Genomic DNA, 14,461 nt, shown 5'->3' on the forward strand with positions numbered 1-14,461 from the left:
TCTCTCTTGATTTTTTTTTTTTTTTTTAAAGTTTTAAGCCCATAACAAAATTTAAAATGTCAACAAATCACCTTAGATTAAAGTAGAAAACTTGCTTCCCAAAGCCAGCAGCCGTTTAATGTTCTGACCAACTGGTTTTTACGTGTGGACTCAAGTTCATGAAAGAGCTAATTTTGTAAGGGGTTATTTAAAGAATTTTTTTTTTTTTTTATCTGAATTCTCGAAACCTTTCTGCGAGTCTTATACAAACAACCAAAATCACATATAAGACTCACATACAAAACACAAGCAAAGTTAAAAAATGAAAAGAAACTATGGAAACAAGGGAGAGAATAATAGCCGTCATGATGACAATATCTTGTGATAAAAATTAAAAATATTCTCTCCTTTTCTCTTTCCTCCTTTCTTTCTCGCGCATCCATTGCGTTCCGTCCTTCTCTCTCTTCCCCGCTCTCCTTCCTCGGCCCTGGTTTCCAGTTCCCACGTGCGAGCCATTTTAAAACACAACACTCCCGCTCCACCGCACGTGCCAATGGCTAGGCTTTGGCTTTTCTCTTTCGGTCTCCTCTCCCGCCATCTTTCATGGCTTCCACGCGCTCGCCCATACCACAGGCTGGTCCTTCCACGCGAGAAAGATTCCGGCAGCGGCGCCGCAGGGGTCCTCCGCCTCCTCCGCCGCCCGCATTGACCACCCCTCCCTATACCTCCTCAGCAGCGCCCTCACGTCGTCCGCCACGTCCTCACTGAACGCCGCCGGCACGAAACCCGCAGCCCGCATCCGCCGCGACCACCCCGCCGCCGTCTCCCTCCGCTCCGCCGACTCAGCCGCCGGGCACGCCACCAGGTCCACCACCGCCCGCCCCGCCGCCCGCTCCAGCGCCAGCCTCTCGTTGCTCGTCCTCGGAAAGCTCTCCTCGAGCGAGTCGAAGTAGGCCGAGAAGAACCTCAAACTCTCCCTGAACCCCTTCAAGAACCCCTCCTCCCCTTCCTCCCCTCCGCCATCGCCGCCGCCGGCCGCCTCGAGGTCCGCCTCCTCCTCCACCACCGTCACGATCCGCGGCTGCAGCCGGCGGAGGGAAGCGATGAACGCGTCCCGCCGGCGGCCGGCGGGGGACACGCCGTGGAGGGCGTTGACGCAGTTGACAGCCAGCGCCGCGCCGCCGCCGTCCTGGAGGTCGAGGCGATCGAGGTCGAGCTCCGATAGATCGCCGGCGTGGTGGATGACGTTGAATTTGAACGGCACACCCATGAGCCGCGCGAACTTCTCCATTCTCTGCCCGATCTCCTTCATCACCCTCTGGACGGCGGCCGACGGCGAGGCGGAGGAGACGACGGTGGTGATCGAGAGGTGCGGGGTGTCGTCCGACGACCGGGTGGCGAGCGCCTCCAGGAGAGTAGGCCACTGGGTGCAGAAGGTGTTGCTGAGGTCGAGGATGTGGAGCCGCTGCGTCTGGGACCCGCCACCGGCGGCGGCGTCGAGAAAGGACTCGAGGATGGCGCCGTTGGCGGCGACGTGGCCGAAGGAGGACCAGGGGCTGAGCTCCTGGAATCTCAAGGCCGTGCGGCGGGTGGAGTCGAAGGAGCAGGTCCGGTCGGAGGCGGCGGCGAGGGTGCGGAGCGTGCGGGCCCCGGCGGAGGTCAGCCGGGCGAAGAGCGCCTGCAGAAAGTACGACGCCACCTTCTGCTCGGTGTCGCCGTAGGGCGACGCTAGCTCATTCAGCATCCATATCAGCTGCTGGACGCGCTGCGAGTCGCGGGCGGCCACCGCCCGCGCACAATCCAACAGCAGCTGCGCAGCCCACCCTCCTCCGCCAGCGCCGGGGGCGGCGGCGGCAGCGGCCGATGAAGAGGAGGTCGGAGAGGCGAAATCGAGATTAAGGTCCGGTGGGAAGGAAAAGTCGGCCGGCTCGAAGAGTGCGTGGGCAGTGGAAGCGGTCGGCGTGGTGGCGGCGGTCGAGGGAGCCGGGGTGGTGGTGGTGGTGGTGGTGGAAGGTTGAGGGTGGAAGTGCTTGGAAGAAGAGGAGGAGGAGAAGTCTTCATCCATGTAAAGGTGGTAATTGTTTCCACATTCTTCTTTGTACAGCTCCTCTTCTTGGTTTTGGAAGGGGTGGTGGAGGAAATGGTGGTGGTGGTGGGCTTTCGAGGATCTCGAGCTACTCGACGTGCGGTTGGAGTTGAAGGAGGATTGCTGATCTGATGACTGGAGGCTCACCAATCTAAACAACGTATCCATCTAACCAGCTCTTCACATAGAGATGGATAAGGGGGAGAGAGAGAGAGAGGGGGGGAAATCAGAGAGTATAATAGTTAGAGGGTGGAGAAAAGGGAGGAGAAGAGGAGGGTGAGAGGGAGTTGAAAAGGAGAAGGGAGAGGAGGAGGATCTTGGGGTCGGAATTGAGCTAAGGGAGGCTTCAACTTGGAGAGGAGGGATGGAAGAAGGGTGGAGTCTGTGGTGGGTGGTGACTGCATGCTTTTTAATGGGGGTGATGGTGCGGTGGGGGTGGACGGTGGTGCCCTTTCTTTTGGAGAGGCCAATGCTTTTGGTGCGATCGATGACGGATATGAGTGGGGGAATGGAGATCCCTTTTTTCTGTGCTTTGCTTTGCTTTGCTTTGCCTCTCTTTTATGCTAATTTGCCAATGAAGTGACTGATGTGGGCCTTCCCTTGTTATATAAATGTATAATAAAAAAGAACAACCTTGGATGGGCAGCAGATGGCCGGGCTCCTTGCAAGATAGGAAGATAGGTATGCCTTGTTTTTCTGAGATGAAGGAACTCTCTCTCACTCTCTCTCTCACTCTCTCTCATCTCTCTCTATCTCTCTCAATCTCATATGCATGTCAGAGAGAGAGAGAGAGAGAGAGAGAGAGAGAGAGAGAGGGGAATATTAGGCGTGCCAAGGGGAGGGGGGACGTCAGAAAAGCAGGAGAGCGTGCATCAGCTCAATCATCAAACCCACCAGCAGCTCTCGAGACATTCTTTTGCCCCCTTAATCCCTTCTTGGCTCTCATAAATCCTGCCCATGCTTCGGCATTCTTTTGCTCCTTTTCCCATGTTAAGCATTAGTTTATGTTGTTATAATATAATATGTGGAATAACCAATACCTGGTTCTCAATTTTGCTGACCATTTTAATAATATTGCAAAGAAGAATGATATGGGTCTAATTTACAAATGGAGGTCCCGCCAAGGACCATCCACCAAGTTTTTTGGGTGTATTCTGCACCTAGGGTTAAAGTTCTGCATGTCTCCCTAGGCTACCAATGGCCATTTCAAACTCACCATGCACCTCCTGCAGCTCATGGGACCACCGATTGGATCTTAAGCTCGAATTCTAACGGAAAATAGAGGACAGAGATCTGAACATGGTCATGCTGAAATGTAATTCACGAAAGGATAGTTGAATTGTGATGGATATTGCTGTGCTAAAGACATTACATATAATCCGAATAAGATATCTACATTAATTTTTTTTGTTAAATTGTCTTTTGTGTACCCTTTTTGTTTAGAAGAACTCCAAAACAAATAAGAATTTTAATAGTATAATTGAAGCATGGGAACAGAGTGTAGTAATGCATGTACATGAAACGATTGACACATTCTAATCTGAGTTTGTAATTTAGATTTTGATCAGGAAACAACTTATTTCAACATTATCTCATGGATTTTAGAGTTCGAGAATAGAAATTTACTTGTATAAACTAAGGCGGGGATGAAGTGGAGTAAAGCATATGATATGATTTGAATTTTAGAAATGGATTGCGAAACAACTAATTTTCAGCATTATTTCTGTTTAATGTTCAAACATACAGATGGTGAACTCACATAATATGAGCAAAACCAAAGTCTAATTTAGAAAATGTTAGGGACAAAACTATATATTTAGCAAAGTGCAAGTTATGTTAGATTTGAGCCTTAACATCTGTTTGAAATGGAATTGAAGGGTAATTAATTAAGGTGGCATATATCTTCATCCAAAAAGATAAGGTGGTACATATTTACATCAAAAAAAAAATAAAGGTGCTATATTGCTTGAAAATAAGAAGAGGACTAAATAAGATTTTGTGGAAGCCAAATGAAGGTGGTTGACAAGATACAGAAAGCTAAGTCCAAGGTCCCATAATGGTGAAAGGGCTTCTTACGAAGTCTAATCTAAAATTAAATATGCCATGAAGTTTGATGGTAATGCTAATCTTAAATGATGTAGCGAACAATTAAATGTAACATGGAATGGACAATCATATTTCCTTGAATCATTAGCCATATTTTTTTATAATGTATAAATTAATTGTTTGAAGATGAGGTTCCCTCCTCTCATGAGTGAATTAAGTAGCGTCAATAAGATTATGACAAACTTTCACACATCACTGCCTTGTATATTTAATCCATCGATCCCTGCCCAAAAAGTCTGAGAATGGAGCATAATGTCTTCTAGCATCAATTTAGGGCAGCAACATACTCATGTTGACTATTCCCAAGAGGCTAATAGCTTCATACATCATGTAACATGTTGTGAGATTGACTCCATTGCATGGATCAAAATGTCAATGGTCAATGCACAAAGGCACGACGAGCGTAGTAGTGATGAAGATGTAAAGGTGGATGCATGTCTAATTCATAAGGGTGACATAATATTTTGAGTATTTCATAATAGACCCAAAGTTGAAGGCGATAAAGGAATTATTGGGGAACCATATATACTTGGTGGTTTACAAACATAAACTGAAATGGAAAAACAAAAGAAGAAGAAGTAGAAGGGAACCTTTAGCATTTGTCTTTGTAGACTTTAAATTGCATAGTAGGATCCTTGTACCCAATGACGTCCGACATGGACCGCTTTGGCTGAAGTTGCCGTTTTGGCATTTGAAGCGCAAGAAGAGAGCTAAAGAGAAACATCTTTAAGTCTTGATTAGAAAATCTACACATGGATTTCTACTTCTTATTGTATATCATATTGCTCTATATACCTTGATCAAATTACCTGTTCAGCTTCTTTACAAATTTTTACTCTACAAAACCTTTCACCAAAGAGAATAATATAATCAAGGAGATCATTAAAATCCAATGTAAAAGATGATGCGATATGACCTACAGAAAAAGCTTGCTATTATGACATAATCTACCAAACGATTTGTGTGCAAGAACTAGCCCTTCAAATTTGGTGCAGTGCAAGAGCAATTGAATGATCTACAACTCTCTTGGCACGTCAAAAATGAAACCATGTTCAGAAGTTGTCACGGAGAAAGAGGCTTCCCACCATGAACTCAAATAACTAAAGAAACTCGGATAGGTATAATTGCTGTCCCTTGAAAGGGGTTCCTAATCTTTTTCTTTTTTCCATTCATTCTCCTTTTGTTCTCTCTCTTTGCATCATTTTTCAAAATCCCCCTGGTTGGAGCTCTTCCTGTCTTTTGTCTGACATAAGAAGCGGATAATGTTTTATGAATGGCTTCTTGGCTGTCTTTGTGGAGGCTTTCCTTTCAATCCAAGGAAGCGAAAGTACGTGGACATCATCATTCATTTGTCTTGGTTTTGCGACCAAATAGAGCACTAAAAAAAAAAATGGGACGGTTTTGTCTTCTCTTGCTTCTCGTGCCACCATGACCTCCCCCTTCAACATCCAGGGAATTGATGCCACTGTACACCGTCAACTGTGGATGGAAGCACTGCCCTAGGTTTGGGAATAGAAACAATGGGATAGCAAAATTAAATTTATGCATATAGATCTTGTTGCTGGAAATTGGACCCGGGGGCGGTCGTCGGCTGAGAAGGGGGAGCTGCTGGTGGGCACAGGTGGGTGGCAATCCGTCGGCGAGCGGCGTCCTCCGTCGGGGTGCCTGCAGAAAAGCCGGTGGCCGGGTCTTCCGGCGCCGGCCCTCCGATGCTTAAGTCAGAGGGGGGAAACTTCATTTAAAGAAGAAAGGAGGTAAGTTTTTCCTGAGTTTTCTGAGTCCAACCTCCATCGGAAAGCAAGGGTCCCCTTTTTATAGGGGGGTCGGATTACTTGTGATGTGATAGGGCGAGGCCGTCGTACGACTCAGCACGTTGCTTGGACTGGCACGCGATCAGGTGAATCATTGCATTGATGTCGGAGGTGAGGCCATCGTACGACTTGAACTGGCGCGCGATCGGGTGAATCATTGCATTGATGTCGGAGGTGAGGCCGGGGTCAGAGAGTTGTCACGGCCGACGGGACCCTGCCGAGCCGATTTGCCGTGGAGAGCTGAGGATCCGTAGATGATAGGAGCCACACGCATTAATTGTTGAGTGCGTCGGAGATGTGCATTAATTGTTGAGTGAACTGCAGGTTTGCAGAGATCATGCGTAATAAATGCTGGGGCGGTGGCAGGGTATGGCCCCCGGCCGGACTTCGGAAGGGCACATCCGTGGTAGGTGGGCGACGAGGACGGACTTCCGAAGTCGGAAGCTCTCCGGGTCGGACGTTCCGAGGTCGGACGCCGACCTCGGCCGTCTAAGGTCGGCCGTTATGCGGTCTTCTGGTGACGAGGTTCCCATGTACTGGGGGGGGAAACCACATTCCTCCAACACTACCCCCCGACTTCCGAGTTCGAGCCGCTTGCGAGCTCGGATGCGGGAAGTAGAAGTCGTTATTATATTTATCGAGGCCGAGGGGGATTGGATCATGTCTGCTTCCTTACGCGTCTTGAAGCCTTTATAACGGAGGCTGCGCCCTTTGGCCCTTCGAGGTCGTTTTATATGGTGAACTTATGATGGGGTCTACGTCCTTACGCATCCCGAAGCATTTATAATAGAGGTTGCGCCCTTTGGCTCTCCGAGATTACTTCATACGGCGAACTCATGATGGGGTCCCTGGGCCCGATGGGGCGGCGCCTCGATCTTGTGGTTAGGGCTGTTCCCTGAAGGAGAGCGTGAGCCAGTGGTCAAACCATCACCAGGGCTTTCATGATTATTGCCCTCGGGTTTTACCGAGGTTCCGGCGAGCGGGGTCGGGGTCAGTAGAGGGTACCTCAGCCTTTTTAAGCTTAGTCGGCACGTCCCGGGTCGGGGTTATTTTTATGGGTCGAGATCGACGTCTCGACGTATGGGGGCCGAATCGGGCCCTTACGAGGGTTTACATGAGTTGTCATGGTGGTTATCGGTAGATAGAGCATGCATGAGGTCTGCGGGACCTTGGTCTTAAATCAACTTGTAGGGGCAACCCGGCCTCGGTCGGGATAAGGTCCCGATCTCAATCGGGATTTCGCTGGCAATACGCAGATAGATAAATGTAACAAGGCGGGCGTCAAGCGGATGTACCTTTTGCACCTCTAAAATTGCGCACCTTGTAGCGGAGTGGGTTGCCTTGTTTCCTAGCCATCCTTCGGAGTCACTTTTTGGCTCGGGGTCGAGGGAACTTGGGCTTCTTATGAACCCGATGGCGCCCCCCGAGGTCGAGGGGGTTTGGGAATGCTCCATCCATCTGCGACACTTCCCGAGGTCAAGGGAGTTTGGGACTTTACGGTCGATCCTCGGGGCATCCCGACCTTAGTCGAGGGATCGTGCGCCAGGTCGATGGGTCTGGGAACGCTCTATCGACCTGCGACGCTTTCCGAGGTCGAGGAAGTTTGGGACTCTACAGTCGATCCTCGGGGCATCCCGACCTTAGTCGAGGAATCGTGCGCCAGGTCGATAGGTCTGGAAACGCTCTATCGACCTGCGACGCTTTCCGAGGTCGAGGGAGTTTGGAACTCTACGGTTGACCCTCAGGGCATCCCGACCTTAGTCGAGGAATCGTGCGCCAGGTCGATGGGTCTGGAAACGCTCTATCGACCTGCGATGCTTCCCAAGGTCGAGGGAGTTTGGAACTCTACGGTCGACCCTCAGGGCATCCCGACCTTAGTCGAGGAATCGTGCGCCAGGTCGATGGGTCTGGGAACGCTCTATCGACCTGCAACGCTTCCCGAGGTCGAGGGAGTTTGGAACTCTACAGTCGATCCTCGGGGCATCCCGGCCTTAGTCGAGGAATCGTGCGCCAGGTCGATGGGTCTGGGAACGCTCTATCGACCTGCAATGCTTCCCGAGGTCGAGGGAGTTTGGGACTCTACGGTCGACGCTTGGGGCATCTCGACCTTAATCGGGGTATCTGAGGATCACAAACGACCCAATATTAGAAGAGATAATCATAATCATTGTAAAGAGACGAATCATTATAAAGAGGAGACTGAATCCATGTTCCTGATTGCCTAGAATCCCTTGGGGTTTTATTGGTAATACATCCGTAGATTCTCGGAGTTCCAGCTTCGCGGAATAAGAGTCCCTTCGAGAGATTTCAACTTGTATGCTCCGGGTCGTTGTACTCGGAAGATTTGATATGGCCCTTCCCAGTTTGGGGTGAGCTTTCCCTGCTCGGTTGGCTGGGAAGCCTCGGCTCTCCTAAGGACGAGGTCCCCCACCTTAAAGAGCTTGGGCTTGACTCTGGAGTTGTAGTACTGGGCCGTTTTCTGCTGGTACCTTGCCATGCGGACCCAGGCGACCTCTCGTGTCTCTTCGACGAGATCCAGATTATTTCTGAGCCGGGAAGAGTTGGAGTCGGGCTCGTAGTGCTCCACCCTTGAAGAGGGGAGGCCGATTTCCAGCGGGATGACAGCCTCCATGCCATATGCCAGGTTGAAGGGGGTCTCTCCAGTGGGCAATCGGAACGTTGTCCGGTATGCCCAGAGGACGTTGTACAAGTCCTCAACCCACTGTCCTTTGGATCGATCAAGCCTAGCCTTGAGTCCCTGCAAAATGGTACGATTAGTTACCTCAGTTTTCCCGTTTGCCTAAGGATGGGCGACCGAAGTGAAGCGGTGATCGATGCCGAGCTCGGAGCAAAATTCTCTGAAGTGGACGTTGTCGAACTGCCGGCCATTGTCAGATATAAGGATACGGGGGAGTCCGAATCTGCAGATTATGGACTTCCAAACAAAGTCCCGCATCTTTTGCTCGGTAATCCGGGCCACAGGTTCAGCTTCAACCCATTTGGTGAAGTAGTCGATGTAGACGACCAAAAATTTTCTTTGCCCGGTGGCCAGGGGAAAGGGCCCCAGAATATCGATCCCCCACTGGGCAAACGGCCAGGGGGCGATAATTGAGGTTAGCGGGGCCGAAGGTCGGCGCTGGATGTTGGCGTTCCGTTGACACCGGTCACACTTCCGAACGAAGTCTGTTGCGTTTTTCTGGAGCGTGGGCCAGAAATATCCTTGCTGCAGGATCTTATAGGCTAGCGCCCGACCTCCCAGGTGATTTCCGCAAATTCCTTCATGGACCTCTCGGAGGGCATAATCCGCCTCCGAGGGGCGGAGACATCTAAGGAGAGGAGAGGTGAATGACCGACGGTAGAGCCTGTTTTCATATAGGACATACCGGGAAGCTTGACGCCTGATCTGGCGGGCCTCCATCTCATCGTGAGGGAGGGTTCCGTCTTGGAGATAGCGGACGAACCGGTCGATCCAGCTTGGCTCGAGGTCGATGCACATGGTTGGTTCAGGTTCCTCTGTGCTGGGTGTTCGAAGATACTCGAGCGCCGTCTCCTTGGAAAGCTCGCTCGTGCGGGAGGTCGCCAGTTTAGACAGTTGGTCCGCCCTGAGATTCTCCGCTCTGGGAATGTGCTGGATGCTGAAGGAACCTAAGGCGGACGTGAGTTCCCGCACTTTTTGGAGATATTTCCGCATCGATGGCTCTTTTGCTTCGAAGTCTCCCTGGACCTGGCTTACTATCAGCTGGGAGTCACTAAAGGCCTTTAGATCTTCCACCTTCAGTTCTTTCGTCAATTTGAGTCCGACAATGAGCGTCTCATATTCTGCCTCGTTGTTTGAGGCCGGGAACTCGAGGTGTAGGGCTTGCTCAGCCACCACTCCATCTGGGCTGGTGAGGATGAGTCTAGCTCCGCTACCCCCCGAAGCCGAGGACCCGTCCGAATATAGCACCCATGGCAACCTCAGGGTCCCCTCTGTAGATGTAAGCGGTAGCTCGTTGTCACGACCCCCGCCCCATTTCCGGCGGGCCGCCGCGACGGTCCTAGGGTGCGGGTAGGCATAAGGCCACCAGCCACCGCGTAGAACCCTACTACCTATCAATCATCAATAAATCTTGAAAAAATTTGGCATGATGCATGCACAAAATGATCACTTTTCCTATAGTGACCTGTCAGGATTATCTCAATACATACAACACACTACCTGTCAGAGCAGCAATCACATAATCTGTCACATAATAAACCTGGACAATATATAGCAATACATCATCTCAGGCATATAACTCATCTGCACACATATATATATATACCTGCTTCCTAATCCATCCATGGTCAAACCCATATCCACAACAGGATCTATGACTGTAACTATGCACTATATACAATAGAAGGTTTATAATACACCAAAAGGTATGAACCTCTATCTACATTATACTATACTATACTATGGAGCGGCACAGCTAGCAGGCAACCACTAATCCTGCTCCTCTCTATACAATACCTTTCCTGCAATCAAAAACATCAAACTGGGGAGTGAGTATATAAATACTCAGTGAGTGGAGTAGAGAGTACTATGCACATGAGACAAGATATAATCATGGCTCGAGGTAAAATCTCAAGATCAATAACAAGATGAACATGAACTCAACATAAAGAATATGGAGTAAATCATCAATATCACCACAATCAATATCAACTCATCTGAAGCATATATGGAATAATCAAGTCAACATATATGCTACTCATGAATATGTTCAACAGGTCATAGTACTGAATCATATAAATCAGGTGTCAATAGGCTGAATCATCAACAAGACAGCTATCGGGAGGTGGGTTTTACGCCCCAGGCGAACCAGCAACAACTCCCTACTGCCATATGCATACATCGAATATGACACCACACCAATATGTAAATCATCACTAGACAGCTGTCGGAAGGTGGGTTTTTACGCCCCAGGCGAACCAGCAACAACTCCCTACTGTCACATGCATATGCAGGATAAGACACCATACCGATAACATAAATGCTAGACAGCTATCGGGAGGTGGGTTTTACGCCCCAGGCGAACCAGCAACAACTCCCTACTGTCACATGCATATGCAGGATAAGACACCACACTGATCATATAAATGCTGGCCAGTATCCAGAACAGAAATCCATCTCACATCTACATACTAAACGGCACCTCGCGGGAATTCTACATCCGCGGAAAGCCATACTGCACCTCGCGGGGTCTTACTATGCCCGGCGGCAAGCAGAATATAAGTCGTAGGACCGGCCGATCCTACGCCTAGGGCCGTGTCCCCCCCTAGGAAGGGACTGGGCTCCGCCCATCCAGAAGGCTACTATGTGCACAAAGGCCGATGTTCAACCCCATCGACTATAGGTGTCCTGCAGATACTGTCAAGCCATGCATGAATGCCATAATGCACCCTCCCAATACTCTACTAAAAGGAGCATAATTAAGACTACCACTCACTCGACTCCGACCCAATCATAAACTAACATCAGGTTTGGGAGTGAGGGGTCAAGGGTGTGCAATGCAACTCAATATACCACTTACAAGTCTTTGAAATAGAGGAAATGAAATCAATTTACAAAAGAAGTCATTTCACAATTCAGATCCAATTTAATTACTCATAAAGAGTATAATCAAGGTTACCACTTACAAGTTTTTGAAATAGAGGAAATGAAATCAATTTACAAAAGAAGTCATTTCATAATTCAGATCCAATTTAATTACTCATAAAGAGTATAATCAAGGCTACCACTCATAAGTCTTTGAAATAGAGGAAATGAAATCAATTTACAAAAGAAGTCATTTCACAATTCAGATCCAATTTAATTACTCATAAACCCCTCGTAATTCCTCTCAATGTTTCCTCAAATGCATGTATAGAATAATCAAGCATGGAGAATCAAGATTATAAAGGAATCTACTACAATATCAATCAATATGCTCAAGTGGAATCAATTCACACTTGGCGACATTCATGAAAATGAATTAAGGAAGCTCATGGTGCAAAGTACATGACTCCCACTCACCTGTCAATCTGGCACAGCCCTGATACGCCTCCAAAAATCTACAGCAGGCAGTGGGGAACTTCTTCCTCTTGTTCCCTAGCTTCTTGCCCAACTGTGACATGCATTTACAATACATTTAGTCTTGTATCAAGGGCTATAATCTACGTGCCAATTATAACATAGGAAACTTTAATTGATTCAACTCCCCTGTTCCCTAAATCTTTTCTTTTCTTTCTTCTTTTCCTTTTTAATTAATTAACTCACCATTTATGTGTATTAGGGACTCCTTTGCATGAGTACAAGGTCCCTTTTAGCTTGATCTAGGCTTAATACTCTATTATAGCATGAAATCCCCTATTTTCCACCCGGATAAACAGTAACCCGAACTGACAGTGGGTTACTTCATCCCGATTTTGATCCACTTTCAGGACTCCAAATTTGATGAAATTTTTACCTAACATTCTACACTCACAGAGGATTCCAAAGAGATAACATGCATCATCATCGGAGGCCGTTTGACCCCCTAAATAATTCGTCGAAGTTAGGACTTCGACACAGTTTTTCCGTAGTGCCGGAAAAATTTGTCGAAATCCGATTCTTTCTCTTTTAACCGCCTCTACAACCCTTATCCGACCCCTCTAGACTATATCCACCCTTTGTATAGCCTAATGTCATCAAAAGACTAGATAGGGACGGATATTTACCTTTTTCTTTTTGGAAATCGAGGTCCTTGCGTAGAGGGGAAGGAGATCTACGTTTTTCCCTTCAGCTGGAAGTGCAACCGGGATCCCTTTCCTCCTTGAATCCCCTTCCTCTTCTTCTTTCTTCTTCTTCTTCTTCTCTTTTTCTTTCTTTCTTTCCTCTGTTTCACGCCTGAGAACCCCCTCCCTCTTTCTCTCGGTTTCATTCCAAAAGCCAGCTCAAACCCTCCAATTAAATCACATCAAGACACTATTCACCCTTTGTTTAATATTATTAAATTCCCATTTTGCCCCTAACACTTCAACATATCTACCGTTATGCCATTAACTTTTGATTCCTTCCAATTTTACCCTTACCACTTCAACGCATCTACAACTATGCCATTATCTTTTGATTCTTTCCTATTTTACCCCTTATATTAATTTTAAAGGACTATTCTATCCCTTTTTATAAAAAAAAAATTTTGGGGTTGTTACACTCGTGGTCGTCTGGCAGGGTACACTCCACGATGAAGTCGGCGAGTATTTGAGCTTTAATGGCCGGCCTGGGCCGGTATTGAAGGTTGAACTCCCCGAGCTCAACCGCCTATTTGGCAACCCTCCCAGCACGATCCGACCTTTGCAGTATTTGTTTCATAGGCTGGTCGGTCAGTATAACTATTGTATGTGCTTGAAAATAAGGCCGGAGTCTCCGAGCTGAAATGATAAGGGCAAAAATTGTCTTCTCGAGTTTAGAATATCGGGTCTCAGCATCCCTGAGGATCCGGCTGATATAGTAGACTGGCTTCTGGAGCTTGTCCTCTTTCCGGACCAGGACTGAGCTTACTGCGACCGGGGAGACGGCCAGGTACAAGTAAAGAACCTCATCCCACTGAGGCTTGGTGAGTAGCGGAGGAGAGGCCAGAAGGCGCCTGAGCTCTTCAAAGGCTTGCTGGCATTCTTCCGACCACAGGAAGTCCTTTGGCCGCTTAAGGATTTTGAAAAAAGGGAGGCAGCGCTTAGCCGATCGGGAGACAAATCTCCCCAAGGCGGCGACCCGCTCGGTAAGCCGCTGCACTTCTTTGACTGTCCTCGGAGGCGTCATCTCTTGCAGCGCTCGGATTTTCTCGGGGTTGGCTTCAACTCCGCGCCGGGTCACTATGAAACCCAGAAATTTGCCCGAAGTAACTCCGAACGCGCACTTCGCTGGGTTGAGCTTCATTTGGTACCTCCTGAGCTTGGAGAATGTTTCGTTGAGGTTAGCTACATGGCGTTCCGCCGCTCCGCTCTTCACCAGCATGTCATCCACATAGACTTCCATATTTCGGCCGATCTGATCTTCAAAAATTTGGCTGACCAGCCTCTGGTATATGGCTCCAGCATTCTTCAGCCCGAAAGGCATCACCTTGTAACAATAGGTGCCCTTGTCGGTGATGAAGACCGTCTTCTCCTCGTCTTCTGGCGCCATTCGGATTTGATTGTATCCCGAGAAGGCGTCCATGAAGGTCAGCAATTGATGTCCTGAGGTGGAATCGACGAGCTGGTCGATGCTTGGAAGGGGGAAACTATCCTTCGGGCAGGCCTTGTTCAGGTCAGTGTAGTCCACGCACATGCGCCATTTTCCGTTGGCCTTCTTTACGAGGACTATATTGGCGAGCCAGTCTGGGTAGGAAACCACCCGGATGAAACCGGCTTTAAGGAGTTTATCCACTTCCTCGGCTGCGGCTCGCTGTCGTTCCGGGGCGGAGCCCCTCTTTTTCTGCTTCACAGGTCTGCAGGT

At 48.7% G+C, this 14,461-nt stretch overlaps 1 protein-coding gene across 1 annotated transcript; it reads right to left on the reverse strand.

Moving 5' to 3' along the window:
- Window positions 1-240: 240 nt before the first annotated feature.
- On the reverse strand, window positions 241-2,712 carry LOC120107864 (protein SHORT-ROOT 2-like). Its single transcript, XM_039121366.3, has one exon. The coding sequence runs from the start codon at window positions 2,231-2,233 to the stop codon at window positions 581-583; it is 1,653 nt and encodes a 550-aa protein (XP_038977294.1). The 5' UTR covers window positions 2,234-2,712; the 3' UTR covers window positions 241-580.
- Window positions 2,713-14,461: the final 11,749 nt, after the last annotated feature.

The sequence above is a fragment of the Phoenix dactylifera genome, chromosome 15 (assembly GCF_051530095.1).
Source record: "Phoenix dactylifera cultivar Ajwa chromosome 15, Ajwa_hap1_PhDact_Kaust_v1.1, whole genome shotgun sequence".
Lineage (NCBI taxonomy): Eukaryota > Viridiplantae > Streptophyta > Magnoliopsida > Arecales > Arecaceae > Phoenix > Phoenix dactylifera.